This window comes from Microcaecilia unicolor, chromosome 4, assembly GCF_901765095.1.
Source record: "Microcaecilia unicolor chromosome 4, aMicUni1.1, whole genome shotgun sequence".
In the NCBI taxonomy this organism is placed as follows: domain Eukaryota; kingdom Metazoa; phylum Chordata; class Amphibia; order Gymnophiona; family Siphonopidae; genus Microcaecilia; species Microcaecilia unicolor.
Window position 1 is genome coordinate 259,321,986 of NC_044034.1, and position 19,004 is coordinate 259,340,989.

Genomic DNA, 19,004 nt, shown 5'->3' on the forward strand with positions numbered 1-19,004 from the left:
GCCACGGGGGCCTGGGCCCCCGTAGATTTGGCCCTGGACCGCCCTGCCAACGACCCTCTCGACTCCCCTTCTCGCCGCCAACCCGCCGTCAACGTCTGCTACATTTGCTGGCGGGGAACCCCAACCCCCAGTAGCCGAGGTCCTCTTCTTCCTTCGTTCTGTTTCTGAGTCTGACGTCCAGCACGTACAATGTGCAGGATGTCAGACACACAGAAACAGAATGAAGCCCTGCAGATTGCAAGGCTTTGTTCTGTTTCTGTGAGTCTGACGTCCTGCACGTACAATGTGCAGGACGTCAGACTCAGAAACAGAACGAAGGAAGAAGAGGACCTCGGCTGGCGGGGGTTGGGGTCCCCCGCCAGCAAAGGTAGGCGACGAAGGGTTGGTGGCGGGAGGGTCGTTGGCAGGGGGGGGGTGTCAAAGTTATTGGTGGTGGTGGTGGCGGCGGCGATGGCGGGAGGGGAGTGTCGACAATTCCAGGGGGTTGGCCTAAAATGTGCCCCCTCACCTTGGGCTCTGAATCCCCCTCCCACCGAAGTCTGGCTACGCCCATGGTTGTACTCACAGAAAGGCAGTATTTCAAATCCCATCCCCTTTCCCTTTCATGTGTGAGTACATGACCTGTTATTCTGGTATTCTATAATGGAAAGTACACAGGCACTTTTCTTCATAGAATAGGCTACAAGTAGGTATGTTGTACATGCCTAAATTTAGGTGCCCTTTTATAGAACTGTTCTCCAAATTTCACCTCAAGAGGTGCTGTTAAGTGCATCTGCACTAATCATGCATAACATGTGGTAGGGCACTTTGCTGTGCAGAAACGGCAGGCTACATTCTCCCCCCCCCCCCCCCCCCCCTCCGCCAAAACACTTACTGCACTACAGTATAGGGATAGCGTAGAAAGCCGCTTAGAGATGGAAGAAAGGAGGTGATAATGCTTCAGTATTAATCATTGATGTGTGTTCTGGAGTAATGCATCTGGTTCTAAAAGGCAAATTTCCAGAACAATACCCAGGGGGAAGAGAGGGTACACCATAGAGGAGGTGAAGGGGATGGGAAAGAATATAATGAAGCGATTCAAATATCAAAAAAAAGTATAAATGCAAAATAAGAAAGCATTTTTCAGTCATAAGGAACATAAACCAGGGGGCATAATGAGACTATCCATAGAAATACTTTTCAAAATGACCCTTTATGTGGCCCAGCTTAGACTTAGATGTGACGAGCATTTCCTCACAGAGAGGTTGATGGCTACAAGGAATAACATCCTAGTGGAGCTGATAAACATAAAAACAGTATCAGATTTAAAGAAAAAAAAAACTGGACACGTACAGAAGATCCTTAATTAAGGGGAAGGGAGGGTACAATTAGGGATTTAGTAGGATCTGTGATACTGCAACAGGAAGTGAAAACAGGCAGCTAGACGGGCCTTGCCATCACCAACTGCCATCATCTATCTGTGTTTCGTCTGAGGGAAAAAATGTTACTTTATGTATAAAACAGAGAACACCAAGCCATCAACTGGGAAAGCAAACCACAAGACTTATTTCAGAAGAACACAGGTTTGCAAAGTTCTACTTATTTTCTTTGTCTTTTTTTTTTCTTTAAATATCTTTTCCACACTCAGGGCAAAGTATGTCATCTCTATCCGTGAGGAAGCCGCGACCCACCAAGGAAACAGAACACTTCTTGCAATTAAAACAATCATTGTGCCATTGCCGCTCTTCAAAGGAGATATATTTAGATCCTCCCAGCCCTGCCAACAAAACAAGAGAACAGAAACTACTGTTGGATTATTCAGCATAAACACAGCATTTTGGCCTTGCTAGGTGATCCATCTTATTCTGTGCTATAGCTTCTGGGTGAAATAACATGTTTCACCTACAACCTCAGATCTTGCTCCCACTGGCTTTAAATCACACAGGGGCCCTTTTACAAAGACGGGCTGAAAATGGCCTATGGTAGTGTTGACGCATGTTTTGGGCGCGTGCAGAATCATTTTTCAGCGCACCTGTAAAAAATGCCGTTGACCTAGCGGTAAGGTCTCATGCGGTAACTGGGCGGTAATGGTCTACGTGCGCAAAATGCTGATTACCACCCGATTACTGCCCGCACACCAAAAACTAAAAATATTTTCTGATGCGCCTAGCGGACACGTCAAAAATGCAATTACCACAAGGGCCACGCGGTAGCCGGGGCAGTAACTCAAAATTGACACGTATTGGGCGTGCGTAGGCGCCTATGCGGCTTAGTAAAAGGGCCCCACAGTAATCTTGGAATGTACAGGCTCTTTCTATTTGCCTACCTCAATTAAAATTTAGGTAATGGCGGTTCTGTACATCTATTACAGAACTGCTAAAGTAATTTTCATAGTTAAGTGTATCTTGGGATCCCCACGCATGTGGGAGAGAGGGGCAGTTTCATAAAGAGGGAGTCTATAAGAATGTCTGGAAATACCCATATTTTGTGCCTATTTTTTTTTTTTTAAGTCACAAAACATCAAAATATCCAAGAGAAGGAGAATCAAAATGAGTCATCAAAATCTCCAATCACCATAAATTTTTGGTGTATAAATTATGGACCATCAAATGTGGGAATCTAAAAATCTGCATAAAATAAATTCAACTGCAGACATTTCTACCACAGGTATCATAGTCCAACTGTAAAATATAAATCAAATTGTGACTTGACACTCCAAACCTATAGGACTAGATTCTATATATCACGCCTAAAAAATTGGCACCGAAATGAAATTCTCCTAAGCATATTCTATGAAGTACATCTTAATTTAGATGCACTTCATAGAATAAGCCTAAATTTCCACATGGTATAGAATATGGTGAGCGCCGGTACATGCGACTAACTTTAGTCATGGGCAGTTATGCCAAATAGAACTTGGTGTAAATCCAGACGACAGACGTAGTCCAGGTGTATTCTATAACAACGTGCATACATTTTAGAAATGCCAATGACTCAGCCCACTTTTCAGCTATTTTCAAAGCACTTAGCCGCCTTCCAAAGTTCCATAGAAAGCTATGGAACTTTGGAAGGCTAAGTGCTTTGAAAATATGCCAATATGTGAATTAGAATTTATGTGCAGCATGCTATATAATACACTTAGACAGTTGTGTGTGTAAATTCTAATGCCAATTAGTGTCAATAATTGCTTGTTAATTGGTAATTATCAGCACTTGTTAATTAAGTTGCACACGCAAATACAGAATACGACTGTATTTGCATGTATAACGTAAGTCATGCTATATAGAATCCTGGGGGATAATGTGTTAACGTGAATGTCCAAAAAAACCTCGTAAGTCAAAACTCATCTAATACACTATACGCAGACCCACTTGACTGGCGGGATGGTGCTTGGGAATGACTTATGGGCCCTTTTACTAAGCCGCGTAGGCGCCTATGTGTGCCCAACGCATGCCAATTTGGAACTACCAACTGGATAATGCGAGGCCCGGGTGGTAATTTTTTTTTTTTATGCACCAGAAAATTTCCGGCGTTTGGTGCTAACCGGGTGGTAATCATCAGTGTACGCACGCTGATGATTACCACCTGGTTAATGTGTGAGACTTTACTGCTAAGTCAATGGGTGGCGGTGAGGTCTCAGGCCCAAAATGGACGCGCGCCAATTTTCATTTTGCCGCACATCCATTTTTAGCCCCCCCCCCCCAAAAAAGGCCTTTTTTGCAGGTGCGCTGAAAAATGGACCTGCGTGCATCCAATACACGCGTCTACACCAGCGCAGGCCATTTTCAGCGCACCTTAGTAAAAGGACCCCTTAATTATTGATTTTTATGCTCAGCTGCCCTGACCAGTGTAAATGCTGAAACTGAATGGCTGTATTTAGTCTGCTTCATTACTATCGGCTGTCTTTATCCGTGATTGGTTCCACAGCTCATATACCAATAGCTGAGCTTGTGATTGGATGTTTAGTTTGTGCCTTTTTTTAAATAAAAGGTACCAATGCCATAGTTTGTTTGTTTTAAGAATTAAACATGGAATGGACCTTCTAGACTGTAATATACCTGATGTAGAATGTATTGAGATATATCATGCTGGATGCTACAGCTATTATCTAGAAGACGTCTTTGAGAGATAACGTCTGAATTTTTGATTTTTTTGAAAGGATTTACTGGATGACAGTAAAAAATAGGCACCGGCACTGGTGGAAGTCCATTTGGGGGAGTGGCCGCTCCCCTGCCCCCCCCCCCCCCCCCCAGCTACGCCTCTGGACAGAACCTGCAGGGATGGGGCGGGGATGATGACAAACTTTGTTCCAGTGTCATTCTCTAGTCATACACTAATCAAAAATGTTGTATCTCCAGCAGATGGCGCTAATAGCAGGTGGTCTTAAGCACTATTTTCTCTCTGGTTTGGTTTTGGCAAGGTATTTTGGTCTAAGGCTGGGCTTTCCAAACCTGTCCTGGGGAACCCACAGCCAATCAGATTTTCAGAATATCCACGATGAATATGCATGAATAAAACATTGCCTCTTCTTTCTAATATAATGTATACAGCAATAATGTACTTACCACTAATAGGGTTGGAGCATCCAGCACATTTTTTGGCATATAGGTTAGAGAAGCAGTTTAGACAGTACGGGAATTCGTCTCGAGAGGTGAAGCGCTGTCCAGACAACTGCTGCTTGCATCCAGTACAAATGAAGCACTCCTTATGCCATGGCTGCTCCCTGTAAGTTACTCCACCAGTAGTGATGGGCTACAATATTAGACAGTAGGAAAAGGTTTCAAACATAAAAAGAAGCATTAGAGATTATCAACATGGTTTCAATGTACTTACACCCAAAAACTTGAGAAATTAAGGGGCCCCTCCACTGAAGGGCATTAAGCCCTAATGCATGCTTAATGCATGCAAAAACGCTTACCACAAAATGCATTTTTTGGTTATTTCCCCTTTTCTGCGTGATAATTGCACATTATCTTTTAAAAATAGTTTTTGGTGGGGAATGGGCATAGAAGTGTAATTCAGCTAGTGCATTCTGATTAGTGTGTGCTAATTGGATAACGCAGATTTAATGCAGGAGCACAGTGCCTCCTAAATAGGAGGCGGTAAATGCCTCCCTGTTAACTTTTTGCAGGCAACACGTGCTAATGACAACATTAGTACACGGTTAAGGGCTCTCTTTTGCCCTGGAAATGGACAGAGATGCAGTATTAAAACTTTCCTTAAGGCATTTGGACTCTATTGGGATCAAAAATAAGAATTTATCCAGACTTAGCTAGAGAAACTCAGAAAAGGCGCAAAGCCTTTTTAGCTTTCGTCCGAGGGCTTTGGCAATAGGTACAAATTGTGTACTTAAGTTTCCTTGTATTTGTCGAATGTTATTTCAATCAAAGCAATTTCAATTCTTTGATCCTAAACAATTAGAGGAATTTTTACAAAGTAAGGAAGAGGTTAATGTAATAGCCTAGTCCAGATGAAACACTGTAAGACAGTTTGGGGTAAGCCACCTGGGTAAGCTGTATCATTAAGTTTAATTACATGATGATGTGTATGTAATACATATCTGATTTCTTAGTTTATTCCAATCTTGGGCCAAATTTCTATTACTGAGTTATTTTGTTAATTAAGCAAGATTATAATTTTCTTAAATTTATTTCTTAATTTTGTGTATTATCACTCATAAGTTGTATATTATGATTGTTATGAAACTTTATAAATAAAAAAATTAAAAAAAAAAAGTACATGGTTAAGGAACAGACAAAGGAGTGGATCCACACAGATTGCAGAAAGAAAGAAGAGGATCTAAACACAAAAGAACTAGGCTAAAATCCAAAAAGATGTTATTTGCTTATTTAATGGCCATGTTTTGAAAGTCTTCATCAGGGGTCCAAAAATATAATGCAATGGTGTATAATACAGATATTCACACCAAGCCACTATGTAAAGTATAAAACTCACTATCAGGTGATTGCGTTATACTGCTAGAGGGGCTGGGGACTGTAGATCACACAACCGCCTTGGGTGAATCTTTTTATAATGGTGGTTAATAAATCCCAATAAATAAAACTGAGCTGCTGATTCAGGCACAGAATGACACTAGAACATCAGATCAAGCACATTATTTTTTAAAATATTTTTCTGGAGGGGGAGTGTCATGGATGGGGAATGGGCATTAGCATGGGCATGGAAGAGTTATTCGGTTAGCGCATTCTGATTAGCGTGTGATAATTGGTTAATGCAGATTTAATATGGAGCGCATCCTGCCTTCTAATGACAACATTAGCACACGGTCTGCATTGAATCTGGGTTTAGCATGTAGGAAACTTGCTAAGCCCAGATTCTAATATCCTTTTGTAAAAGGGCCCCTGAGTCTTTTCAAGGGAGTTTAAAGGCCTCTTTTATTAAGCCGTGCTAGTGGTTCCCATACGGCAATGCCGACGGAGCCCGTTCAAAGTGTATGGGCTTTGTCGGCATTGGCACACTAGAAACCGCTAGCAAGGCTTGATAAAAGAGACCTAAGTGAATTTCTTATGGACATATTTTAAGGCCCCTATTTTCTAAAGCAAAGTAAGATGCAAATAACTCTCACATATTGCATTTGCCTTTACTGCAGTTTAAAGCCCAGGAGTTTGTGAATTAGAAAACAGTGGTTAGCGTATCTGGGCTTAAAAAAGGTTTGGACAAATTCCTGGAGAAAAAGTCCATAGTGTGCTATTGAAACAGACATGGGGAAGCAACCACTTGCCTTGGGATATGTAGCATGGATTGTTGCTGCTAATTGGGTTTCTGTCTAGGTACTTGTTTGTGACCTGGATTGGCCACTGTTGGAAACAGGATGCTGGGCATGATGGACCTTTGGTCTTTCCCAGTATGGCAATACTTATGTACTTATGTAACAGCATTGGGTGCTGCATTCCGTACCCAACTATGGGCACGACTTATACCATGTGGTGTAAATCCTGGTGTGCAAGTTGGGCGCCCATCCGTGGTATTCTATAAAACTGCGTGCAATTTTCAGGAACACCTCTGACCTGCCCAGGCCCCTCCCATGGCCCGCCCCCTTTGCAGGTACAAGTGAAGACACTTAGGTGCTATCATATAACTGGGTGCATAAGTACATATTTTCAGGCTGATCTGCTGTTTCAGCCCCATTTCGGCGCCTTGCGCTTGTTAGAATGCATTTCTATGCTGAAAGTTGGGCGCCTAATTAGCACCAAACTTTAGGCATCATTTATACAATTCTCCAGTTTATACTTATCCCTGTGTAATTAATAGTGCACATTCTTCACAAATAGTGCACACTATTATTTATTTAATAGGATTTATCGCCTTTTTGAAGGAATTCACTCAAAGCGGTGTACAGCAAAAATAAGTCAAACATAGGCAATAGGCAATTACAGCAGTAAAAATATTCAGATTAACAATATAAAGTAAGGCACAGCATGCTACATTACAGTGTCAACACAATATGTAATAAAACATTTAAATTGACAGCATAGGGTGTAAGCAAAGATGGTGCACATAGATAAGTCAGAGTAACAGAAAATAAGGTATGTGCAACCCGTCTCACTTGGTGTGACGAGCAAGTTAGTTAATTCATCCATTAAACAGCCAAGATTCCATCTGCTTCCTGAAGTAGAGAGAGTCTTGCGTTAAGCAAAGCCTTTCAGGGAGTGCAATGCCCCCAAAACATAAAATATTCAGCAAACAACTTATTTATTTATTTATGGTTTGATTATATCCCACATTTTCCCACACATGCAGGCACAATGTGGCTTACAAAAAGTTAAATAAAATCACAAAATAGGAAACTTGTGAAACTAAACCAAAAAACCCCCCATTTTTTCCTCTACACACCACTAATTTCTGCACTTCAATAAACAAGGCTATAAGGGGCAGGAAATTAAACCTGTGCTCTAGCTACTGATTAACTAAATGTAATTATTTTCGGTTTATTTTTTAAAAAGATCTTTCTTTTACTGTTTTAACTTTGCTGTAATTTCTTCCCCATTCACTTTTGCTCAATATAGTTCACTGTGGTATGCATTCCTCTGAATTTGGAACTAGTAACCCAAGTGTGACTCAGAAAGATACATCTCATTTGGTGATAGAAGCACAGGATTGTCTTACATTCCCATGAATGATCATTTACAGAAGACTTTTGTACTCAGATAACATATGGGCTTCCTTGAACTAGGTTGACTTTATAATTATGGGATCGATTCAACTAACTGAATGGGCCTTAGAAAAACTTCTGCAAAAAATGCATTTGCATCTCAGTTAAACAAACTGAATCAAACTTATATCAATAAAGCTGCCTTGAGCCCAAATAGCTCCCCCCCCCCCCCCCCCACAAGCTGTCCACCTTCCTGCCCTAGGCTTCCCCTATTGTCTGGCCCACAGAAAGGGCCATACAGCTGGAGATATATGTGTAACTTATAGTACTCTATTGGGCTCATTTTGAAAAGAGAAGGACGCCCATCTTTTGACATAAATCAGAAGATGGGCGTCTTCACAGGGTTGTCCAAATCGGTATAATCGAAAGCAGATTTTGGACGTCCCCTACTGCTTTCCATCGCAGGGACGGCCAAAGTTCCAGGGGGCGTATTGGAGGTGTAGCGAAGTCGGGACTTGGGCGTGCCTAACACTAGGAGGTCCTCAACCCATAATCGAAAGAAACAAGGACGTCCCTGACGAACACTTGGACGACTTTACCTGGTCGTGGTTTTCTTATGACCAAGGCACAAAAAGGTGTCCAAAATGACCAGATGACCACTGGAGAGAATCGGGGATGACCTCCCCTTACTCCCTCAGTGGTCACCAACCCCCTCCTACCCTCAAAAAATATCTTTCAAAATATTGATTGCTAGCCTCTATGCCAGCCTCAGATGTCATACTCAGGTCCATGACAGCAGCATGCAGGTCCCTGGAGCAGTTTTAGTGGGTGCAATGCACTTCAGGCAGGCAGACCTAGGCCCATTCCCCCCCCCCCCCCCCCCCCACACCTGTTACATTTGTGGAGGAAACAGTGAGCCCTCCAAAACCCACCACAAACTCACTGTACACACATCTAGGTGCCCCCCTTCACCTGTAAGGGCTATGGTAGTGGTGTACAGTTGTGGGTAGTGGGTTGTTTTTTTTTTTTGGGGGGGGGTGGGGTTGGGGGGCTCAGCACACAAGGTAAGGGAGCTATGTTCCTGGGAGCAATTTATGAAGTCCACTGTCCTGGCATGTCAGGGGGACCAGTGCACTACAAATACTGGCTCCTCCCAAGACCAAGATGGACGTCCTTGGTTTTGCTTATCACTGAAAATCAGAAACGACCAAGTCTAGGGACGACCATCTCTAAGGACGACCAAATTTCAGGATTTGGGCGTCCCTGACCATATTATCGAAACGAAAGCTGGATGTCCATCTTGTTTTGAAAATACGGGTTTCCCCGCCCCTGGATGGGGACATTTTGCGAGGACGTCCTCATCAAAACTTGGACGTCCCTTTCGAAAATGCCCCTCCATGTTATTCCCTGGAGTCCGTGTATGGTGCCCATATTTGGGCACAGATCCAAGATCCACACACAAACTAATTAGTTAACAAGTCACTAACAATCAATTACTGACGTTAAGTGGCACTAGTTTGGACTTACAAAAGGATCTGCCTATGTGCTATTCTATAATGCTGCATGCCCAAAGTGTCTCACGCACAACCCATTAAGGAGCTTGGCCATGGGTGGGTCAGGGGCATTCCAAAAATGTTGGCGCAGTGTTATATAATACCGGGGTTATGCGTCCAACTTGTGTGCCAGGATTTACACCAGGTTTCATCAGACGTAAATCTTTGTGCCCAAAGTTGGGCACGGGAATGCCTACTAAGTGTTATTGTATAAAGGGTGCTGAGCCTGGAGCACCCTTTAGAGAAAAGCACTTGGGTACGGATTTCTCCTGGCACCTAATCTTGACTACCATTTACTGGATCTGGCCCCATGTGAGTGTCAGTCCTGCCCAGGCTTCATCCATGTATACGCCTACCTGTCAAATATGTGCCACATAAGGTATGTGTGTATTTAAATTTATTATAGGCAATTACAGCAGTAATGTACCACAGAGACAGTTAAGAGAAATGTATTGTGCCTGCCTGAACCACTTTCATCTGGATGTGACCAGAAAAGGAACTTTTTCCATTGCTGGGACTCTCGAATGGAATAAATTGCCGACTGGACTGAAACATGAGACCCATTTGTTGGCGTTGAAGGCACACTCAATGTGTCTGGCTTTTTATGCTACTGCTGGTTAAGTTTAAGGTTGTGCTTGAGACCTTTTTGCTGCCTGCTCATGGACTATGAAGTAGGTTTCAGATGGGTTTCTGGCATATAGACACGTATATACAATTATTCGAATCATTTATGTGCATAATCAGTATGTAAATGTTGGCACCCACTGTATAGAATTATCCCAAATAAACACAATTTAATATTTAAAATATTATGCTGCCCAATTATTTGAGTGGTATTGGGGTGATCATGATTGCTCAATCTAGTTGTCAGAATCTTAGGGATACAGTCTTAGGGGCCTGGTAGTTAACAGAGTGGTTTATAAAGCTAAATGTTCTTCTATGGTATCTAATATCATAAGTACATAAGTATTGCCATACTGGGACAGACCAAAGGTTCATCAAGCCCAGCAGCCTGTTTCCAACAGTGGCCAATCCAGGCCACAAGTAACTGGCAAAATCCCCAAAAAGTATAATACATTTTATGCTGCTTATCCTAGAAATAAGCAATGGATTTTCCCCCAAGTCCATTTTAATAATGGTCTATTGACTTTTCCTTTAGGAAGCCATCCAAACCTTTTTTAAACTCCTCTAAGCTAACTGCTTTTACCACATTCTCTGGCAACGAGTTCCACAGTTTAATTACACATTGAGTGAAGAAAAGTTTTCTCCGATTCGTATTAAATTTACTACTTTGTAGTTTCATCGCATGCCCCCTAAGTACATAAGTACATAAGTAGTGCCATACTGGGAAAGACCAAAGGTCCATCTAGCCCAGCATCCTGTCACCGACAGTGGCCAATCCAGGTCAAGGGCACCTGGCACGCTCCCCAAACGTAAAAACATTCCAGACAAGTTATACCTAAAAATGCGGAATTTTTCCAAGTCCATTTAATAGCGGTCTATGGACTTGTCCTTTAGGAATCTATCTAACCCCTTTTTAAACTCCGTCAAGCTAACCGCCCGTACCACGTTCTCCGGCAATGAATTCCAGAGTCTAATTACACGTTGGGTGAAGAAAAATTTTCTCCGATTCGTTTTAAATTTACCACACTGTAGCTTCAACTCATGCCCTCTAGTCCTAGTATTTTTGGATAGCGTGAACAGTCGCTTCACATCCACCCGATCCATTCCACTCATTATTTTATACACTTCTATCATATCTCCCCTCAGCCGTCTCTTCTCCAAGCTGAAAAGCCCTAGTCCTAGTATTTTTGGAAAGAGTAAACAAATTATTCACGTCTACCCGTTCCACTCCACTCATTATTATATAGACCTCTATCATATCTCCCCTCAGCTGTCTTTTCTCCAAGCTGAAGAGCTCTAGCAGCTTCAGCCTTTCCTCATAAGGAAGTTGGCCCATCCCCTTTTTCATTTTCGTCACCCTTCTCTGTACCTTTTCTAATTCCACTATATCTTATTTGAGATGCGGCGACCAGAAATGAACACATCTAACCATTGTTATACCCTGACACCATCATAGTAGTAGTTCAGGCTCACGAGTGCTGATTCACATTTCCCACCGAAGAGAACGGCAGCTCCTCTGCATTAAATAAACCAGTGAGAAGTAAAATATTTGTGAAGTGAGAAGAAATTTCTACTTGATTGTATGAGCAAATTGGTCTAACTACTTTGCATATGTTTCAAAGAAAAAGACAGGCTTTGATTACAAAAATGTGCATTACTTTGTCACCAAGGCATGCAGTGAATGTGATAGGAATTTCTGAGTAAAATGAAGGTTGAATGGTACCTTTTTGCACTGAACACACTGCATAGCAAATTGCTTTTCATAGCAAGCCACGCAGAAGTTTTGATCGTCCTTGGGAATGAAACTCTTTGTCCCGATGGGCTGTTGGCAGCGTGCACAGATGAAGCAGGTCTCATGCCAGCTATTGCCCTTGTACTCCATCTTCCGGGTTCCTGTTGCAAGATCAAAGCATATAACTAATTTTTTACTCATTTTTATGGGAGCACAAATGCGACAGGATGAGAAGAGTACCATGAGAATTTAAATTGCTCCTCTATCTATGCTCAGATTTCATTGCTAGTGATTTGAGCATAGGCATGCAGCTGGCCACTTAATTTCTCTCAGGGACAAAGTATTTTCCTGGTAGTTACCGAGAGACTGATGTATTAGAGATTTTCCCATGCAGAGAGTAATTTTTAAGGGGGCGCTTAAGAAAGCAAGAAGGAGCCTTCTTAGGCACTATCTTATGAAGACAAAAAGGGACCCTTTTACAATCCAGAACTACCGCCGGCCCAACATGGGCGTTGGCGGTAGTTCCACCCCCAGCACGCATTTCCAAGATTGGCGCCGGAAGCCTCAGCAGCCATTTTTTAAATATAGTGTCGCCACCCGTGGCACAGAAGAACAAAGAAGAACAGAGATAGAGTAGCGGCAGAGGGCAGGAAAGAGTGGGATTCTTTCCTGCCCTGTAGCCGCTACACCACCAGGGCGGCCTTCAAGGATCAAGGTGGGTCTTGGGAGGGTTGTTGTGTGCAGCAGCAGTGGGTAGTGGAGCGTAGTGCATGGGTAAGCATGGCAGTTTCTGGCACCCCTTGAATGTTGGGCCCCCCTCCCCCCCGCTATGCATACCTTGCTTACTGCATTCCACCGGCCCTGCTTCTGTCCTTTTTTCTCTTTTCTTTTTTACATTTTTCTGAAGCTAAGACTCAAAAGATGATATTACTTTACCATCTACTTACTGACCTATTTCCAATTTACCATTTTTGGCTAATTATTCTCAGTACAGTTACCTATCTAGAAAAATAAATGCTTTTCATATATGACAAATGGCTCATCATTCTACTGAATGTACTTTGTTAGGTCTTGTGGATATGAAAACCGGCATTTAGACATCCATATTGCACTGATGTCCAAATCCCAATTTTATAGAGCCAGGATATGGAATCTAAAACTGCAGTACATCCTTATTGCAAGGGGGCGTGGTTTGGGCATGTTTTGGGCAGGACTAGGGAGGGGCCAAAATATGGATGTCCATCTCCGATTTCAGAAGGGGAAGAGACGGTCACATCCAAAAAGATGGACGGCCTTCATTGGCTGCCATTAGCATATCGGATTCAGTTCAAGGTTCTTACATCGACCCATAAGGCTCGTTATACCACAACTCCTTCATATCTGGCTGCTCTAACCATCCCACATGTCCCATACACTTCAATGTCTAGCCAATAACAGGTTAGTTTTACCACCTCCTTCGAAAGCTACTCATGCCTCCACTTAATTTTTTTCGATTAGCATTTGACACCTTTTGACTCCTAGTGCCACCTTTTCTGGCTAGATCCTGTAGCAGGAAAAGTATTTTAAATTGTCCTTAAATTGTTTGTATGAGAGTTATATTTTTTAGTTTTATAGGATTGAATGATCTTTGAGTGATGCTAAAACTAAAACTCCCCCCCCCCCCACCCCTGGGATCACTCTCTGCCCCCCAGGCTGTCTGACCACCCATAGGCCTCCCCGGGCCTATCTTAAGAAGCTGTGGTGGTCTAGTGGTCTCTTCAAGGGCAGGAACAAAGCCCACTTATTTCTGCCCATGCCACTGCTCCATCGAAATGGCTACTGAGACTTCCCACAGTAGCCTTGCGAAGACTGCTACAGGAGGTCCCGGCAGCCATTTTGAGATTGGAACCAGCATAAGCAGGAGCAATCTGTTTATACCAGTTCCAGTCTCAAACTGGCTTCTGGGACCTCCCACAACTATCTCCTGAGGCTGCCATGGGAAGTCCTGGCAGCCATTTTGACTGAGCAATGGCACCAGGCAGGAATGAGTGTGAGTGGAGTTTGTTCCTGCCCCCAATGAGGCCACTAGACCACCACAGCTTCTTAAGGTAGGCCTGGAGAGGGCCTACAGTTGGTTGGGCGGCCCAGGAGTGGGGCAGTGGAAGCCCAGAGGGCAGGGGCGTAGCCAGACACCCAATTTTGGGTGGGCCTGGGCTCAAGATGGGTGGGCAGAACTCCACCCTGTCCCACAAGTGATTTGGTTTCTCCCTCTCTCGTCTGCATGCCATATGGTCTCTCAAACATCTCCCCTCCCCCACATTCCTTTTAAGCCTTCCCTCTGATGTAACTTCCTGTTTCTGCATAGGCAGGAATACATCAAAGAGAAGGCTGTGGGGCCAGTGCGAGCAGTATGTATCAGTTGCTGCTCGCTGCAGGTGAAGATCTGCTATTTACAAGGTATGCAGGAGGGGCAGTTGCTGGAAGTTTTCGGCTGGTGGGGCTTGGGAATCCCTGCCAGCCACATCATAGGTGTGCTACTGGGTGGGCCTGAGCCCAAAGTGGGCCCACCCTTGGCTACGCCACTGCCAGAGGGATCTGTCTTCTACGGGGAGGGGGGGGATGTCTTCTGCCTAGAAGACGCACGGAGCTGGCACGATGGTTTCAGTTTCAGCAAAAACTGAGCAGCAAATTTCAGCCACAGATTTGGTTTTGGTCAATCTCTAGCACAGATAGTACTGCAATAGTTTCTTCTAAGTTTGATCATATTGCTTTTGCTTCTTGGTTCACAGACAATGGTCTTAAGTTCAACCTTACTAAATGTGAATTTATGACTTTTACCAGCAAAACTTCTCTCCTTTTGTCTATTTAACATTCTATGGATGGTGTGATATTACCAACTTGTCACTCTATTAAAGTTCATGGAGTAATTATTGACACATCTCTGAATTTTCACCAACAAGTTTCTCAGGTAGTTAAGAAATGTTTCTTTACTCTAAAACAGATTTGGTTGGTTTGAACTTTCTTTGATTGTACAACACCTCGTATCCTTCTTCTTTTTTTAGTCATCTCTAAGATTGAGTATTGTAATTCTCTGCCAAGGTCTTCTGGCATTCTAACTACGAAGACTGCAGTTAATAAAAAAAAGTCTGCTAATAAATTATTATATAATAAATGCATGTATGATCAGGCAACTCCTCTATACAGTGGTGGAAATAAGTATTTGATCCCTTGCTGATTTTGTAAGTTTGCCCACTGACAAAGACATGAGCAGCCCATAATTGAAGGGTAGGTTATTGGTAACAGTGAGAGATAGCACATCACAAATTAAATCCGGAAAATCACATTGTGGAAAGTATATTAATTTATTTGCATTCTGCAGAGGGAAATAAGTATTTGATCCCCCACCAACCAGTAAGAGATCTGGCCCCTACAGACCAGGTAGATGCTCCAAATCAACTCGTTACCTGCATGACAGACAGCTGTCGGCAATGGTCACCTGTATGAAAGACACCTGTCCACAGACTCAGTGAATCAGTCAGACTCTAACCTCTACAAAATGGCCAAGAGCAAGGAGCTGTCTAAGGATGTCAGGGACAAGATCATACACCTGCACAAGGCTGGAATGGGCTACAAAACCATCAGTAAGACGCTGGGCGAGAAGGAGACAACTGTTGGTGCCATAGTAAGAAAATGGAAGAAGTACAAAATGACTGTCAATCGACAAAGATCTGGGGCTCCACGCAAAATCTCACCTCGTGGGGTATCCTTGATCATGAGGAAGGTTAGAAATCAGCCTACAACTACAAGGGGGGAACTTGTCAATGATCTCAAGGCAGCTGGGACCACTGTCACCACGAAAACCATTGGTAACACATTACGACATAACGGATTGCAATCCTGCAGTGCCCGCAAGGTCCCCCTGCTCCGGAAGGCACATGTGACGGCCCGTCTGAAGTTTGCCAGTGAACACCTGGATGATGCCGAGAGTGATTGGGAGAAGGTGCTGTGGTCAGATGAGACAAAAATTGAGCTCTTTGGCATGAACTCAACTCGCCGTGTTTGAAGGAAGAGAAATGCTGCCTATGACCCAAAGAACACCGTCCCCACTGTCAAGCATGGAGGTGGAAATGTTATGTTTTGGGGGTGTTTCTCTGCTAAGGGCACAGGACTACTTCACCGCATCAATGGGAGAATGGATGGGGCCATGTACCGTACAATTCTGAGTGACAACCTCCTTCCCTCCGCCAGGGCCTTAAAAATGGGTCGTGGCTGGGTCTTCCAGCACGACAATGACCCAAAACATACAGCCAAGGCAACAAAGGAGTGGCTCAGGAAGAAGCACATTAGGGTCATGGAGTGGCCTAGCCAGTCACCAGACCTTAATCCCATTGAAAACTTATGGAGGGAGCTGAAGCTGCGAGTTGCCAAGCGACAGCCCAGAACTCTTAATGATTTAGAGATGATCTGCAAAGAGGAGTGGACCAAAATTCCTCCTGACATGTGTGCAAACCTCATCATCAACTACAGAAGACGTCTGACCGCTGTGCTTGCCAACAAGGGTTTTGCCACCAAGTATTAGGTCTTGTTTGCCAGAGGGATTAAATACTTATTTCCCTCTGCAGAATGCAAATAAATTCATATACTTTCCACAATGTGATTTTCCGGATTTAATTTGTGATGTGCTATCTCTCACTGTTACCAATAACCTACCCTTCAATTATGGGCTGCTCATGTCTTTGTCAGTGGGCAAACTTACAAAATCAGCAAGGGATCAAATACTTATTTCCACCACTGTATATAGCTGAGCACTGATTACCAGTATCTTCAAGTCTTTCTTATAAGAACCTTGTTACTACACAATGGGTCTATTGCTTTAGTGTACCTAGGTTTCCTTTCTAGTTGACTAATCTCGTCAGTTCCTTCAAGACAGTAGTGTACCAAGGGCAGGGCGGTGGGGGCGGTCCACGCCAGGTGCACGCCACAAGGGGGTGTAGGGAGCAGTCGTGCGGCTGTCAGCTCTGCCAGTTCCCTCCTCTCTCTGGGTTACTTCCTGTTCTGGGGCAGGGGACTGGCGGAGCCGACAGCTGTGCGACTGCTCGCTGCACCCCCAGAAGGTGATGTGCCGGGTGGGAATATTCCCCGGGTGGCAGCAGACTTAGGAACGCCACTGCTTCTAGATCTCTTTGTTCACTGCAGCAATAACTGTTGACAATCCCTTATAAAAAGATCTGCTTTGATACTACTTGTACCAGTGTTTTTTCTGTTATTGCTTCCATGTTATTGAACTCTTTACCTTTGTATATTAGATTGGAGCTTTTTGTGCAGAAATATAAGGCTCACCTCAAACCTTCTCTTTGAGGCAGCCTTTGGACTAATAATGTGCTAGCTTTGTGTTTTATGCTTTTACTCTTTTTCTTTTTACCTTTTAATGCCTTTTAATATTAATTTTCAATTTAATTATAACTAGTTCAGGGGCCTTTTTACTAAATGGCATTAGGCCCTAATGCACACTCAGCATGGAAGAAAAGTCTTACTGCGAAATGCTTTTTAAAGCATTTTGCGGGAATCTGCCTGTTAGAATGCACTGTGTGCATTATTTATATTAAAAAAAATATTTTTCAAAGGGGGCGTTGCGTGAGCAGAGAATGGGCATGGAAGCGTTATTCAGTTAACGCGTTCGCATTAGCACCCTCTAACTTAATAGCAAAGACTTTTTAGGGGTCCTTTTACTAAGCTATGGTAAAAAGTGGCCTGCGATAGTGTAGGTGTTGGTTTTGGCATGCACCGGGCTATTTTTTTTACCATGCCTAGGAAAAAGGGCATTTTTTTTAATGGGCCGGGAAATGGGCGTGCGATAAAATTAAAACTAGCACTCACCTATTTACGGCCTGAGCCCTTACTGCCACTCATTGATCTAGTGGTAAGGGCTCATGTGCAGCATGTGTGGTAAGCATTTGGCATATGCCACCTGCCGATTACTGCTTGAAACGCCGTCCATGGTAAAAAATAAAAAAATAATTTCTACCACCGGAATGAGCGCATACCAAATCTGAAATTACCATCATGGGGCACCCTAGCCTGGTAGTAGTCTCGTTTTGGCATGCACTACACACGTAAGCCCTACCTCAGCTTAGTCAAAGGGCCCCTTAATGCGGAAGCACCTCCTAAATGGGAGGTGATAAGTGCTTCCGCGTTAACATTTTTCAGGTAACGTATGCTAATGTGAACATTAGCACATGACCTGAAAAGATAATTATTGAAAAATGCTTTAGCGCATGGGAAAGTCCCACGTTAAGATATGATGGAAGCCCATTTTCTAATGAGTTCTACTTAAAGAGCTCGTTAGACAGATATTTATAAACTACTTTGTAATCCTTATGTATCTGTTTTTGTTTTTTGTTTTGTTGTAATGCTTCTTCCCTTAATTTGAGTTTTTGTAACTGCTATGATTTTTAGTAGAATATGCAGTAGATCAAATTTGAACCTTGAACTTAACCCATATATTTATTAGTCTAGAAACACATGTGAAATTGTCATGCCAGTAAAGTTATCTGAATTTGTATTGACACCTGGAGTCGCAAGCACATCTCTTATGCACATGTGCATGTCTGTATATAATTATTAATGCATGTATCAGTTAAATGTCTGCAGTCAAGGACTTTACAGTTCATTCCACAGCAACAGCACCTCCCCCTTAACCCTGTATTCGTTGGCATTATCACTTCATCTCCTCATTCCCTGGCTATTTATTTTTGACCCGCCCCTTTCTAGAAGAATGAGCTAAATTTTATTTCTCCTCAGACCTGGTGTTAAGGCCCCAGTGTTAGACAACTTGTGTTTAGCCTTCAGGTTTTCTGGACACTTCTTTGCATCTGGGTTTAATAGTTAATACCTTCATGAGCATTGAATTTAAACGTACTGCGCGCTGTCTACATGAGTACAGCATTTTCTTGGCGCTAAACTCCTTTCAGGATAGGACAGCCAAAGTGGTGCAGAACACACACTAAGCTCTGTGTTAAGTATT

At 43.2% G+C, this 19,004-nt stretch overlaps 1 protein-coding gene across 2 annotated transcripts in view; it reads right to left on the minus strand.

Moving 5' to 3' along the window:
• Positions 1-395: 395 nt before the first annotated feature.
• The window catches only part of FHL2 (four and a half LIM domains 2), a 143,819-nt gene continuing 125,210 nt past the window's right edge, over positions 396-19,004 (minus strand). For both annotated transcript variants that reach the window (XM_030201459.1, XM_030201458.1), the window contains exons 4-6: positions 11,993-12,162; positions 4,545-4,731; positions 396-1,756 (exon numbers count right to left, since the gene is read on the minus strand). In XM_030201459.1, coding sequence (XP_030057319.1) covers positions 1,605-1,756; positions 4,545-4,731; positions 11,993-12,162 — 509 coding nt within the window. In that variant the 3' untranslated portion in view covers positions 396-1,604. The remainder of the gene's footprint in view (positions 1,757-4,544; positions 4,732-11,992; positions 12,163-19,004) is intronic.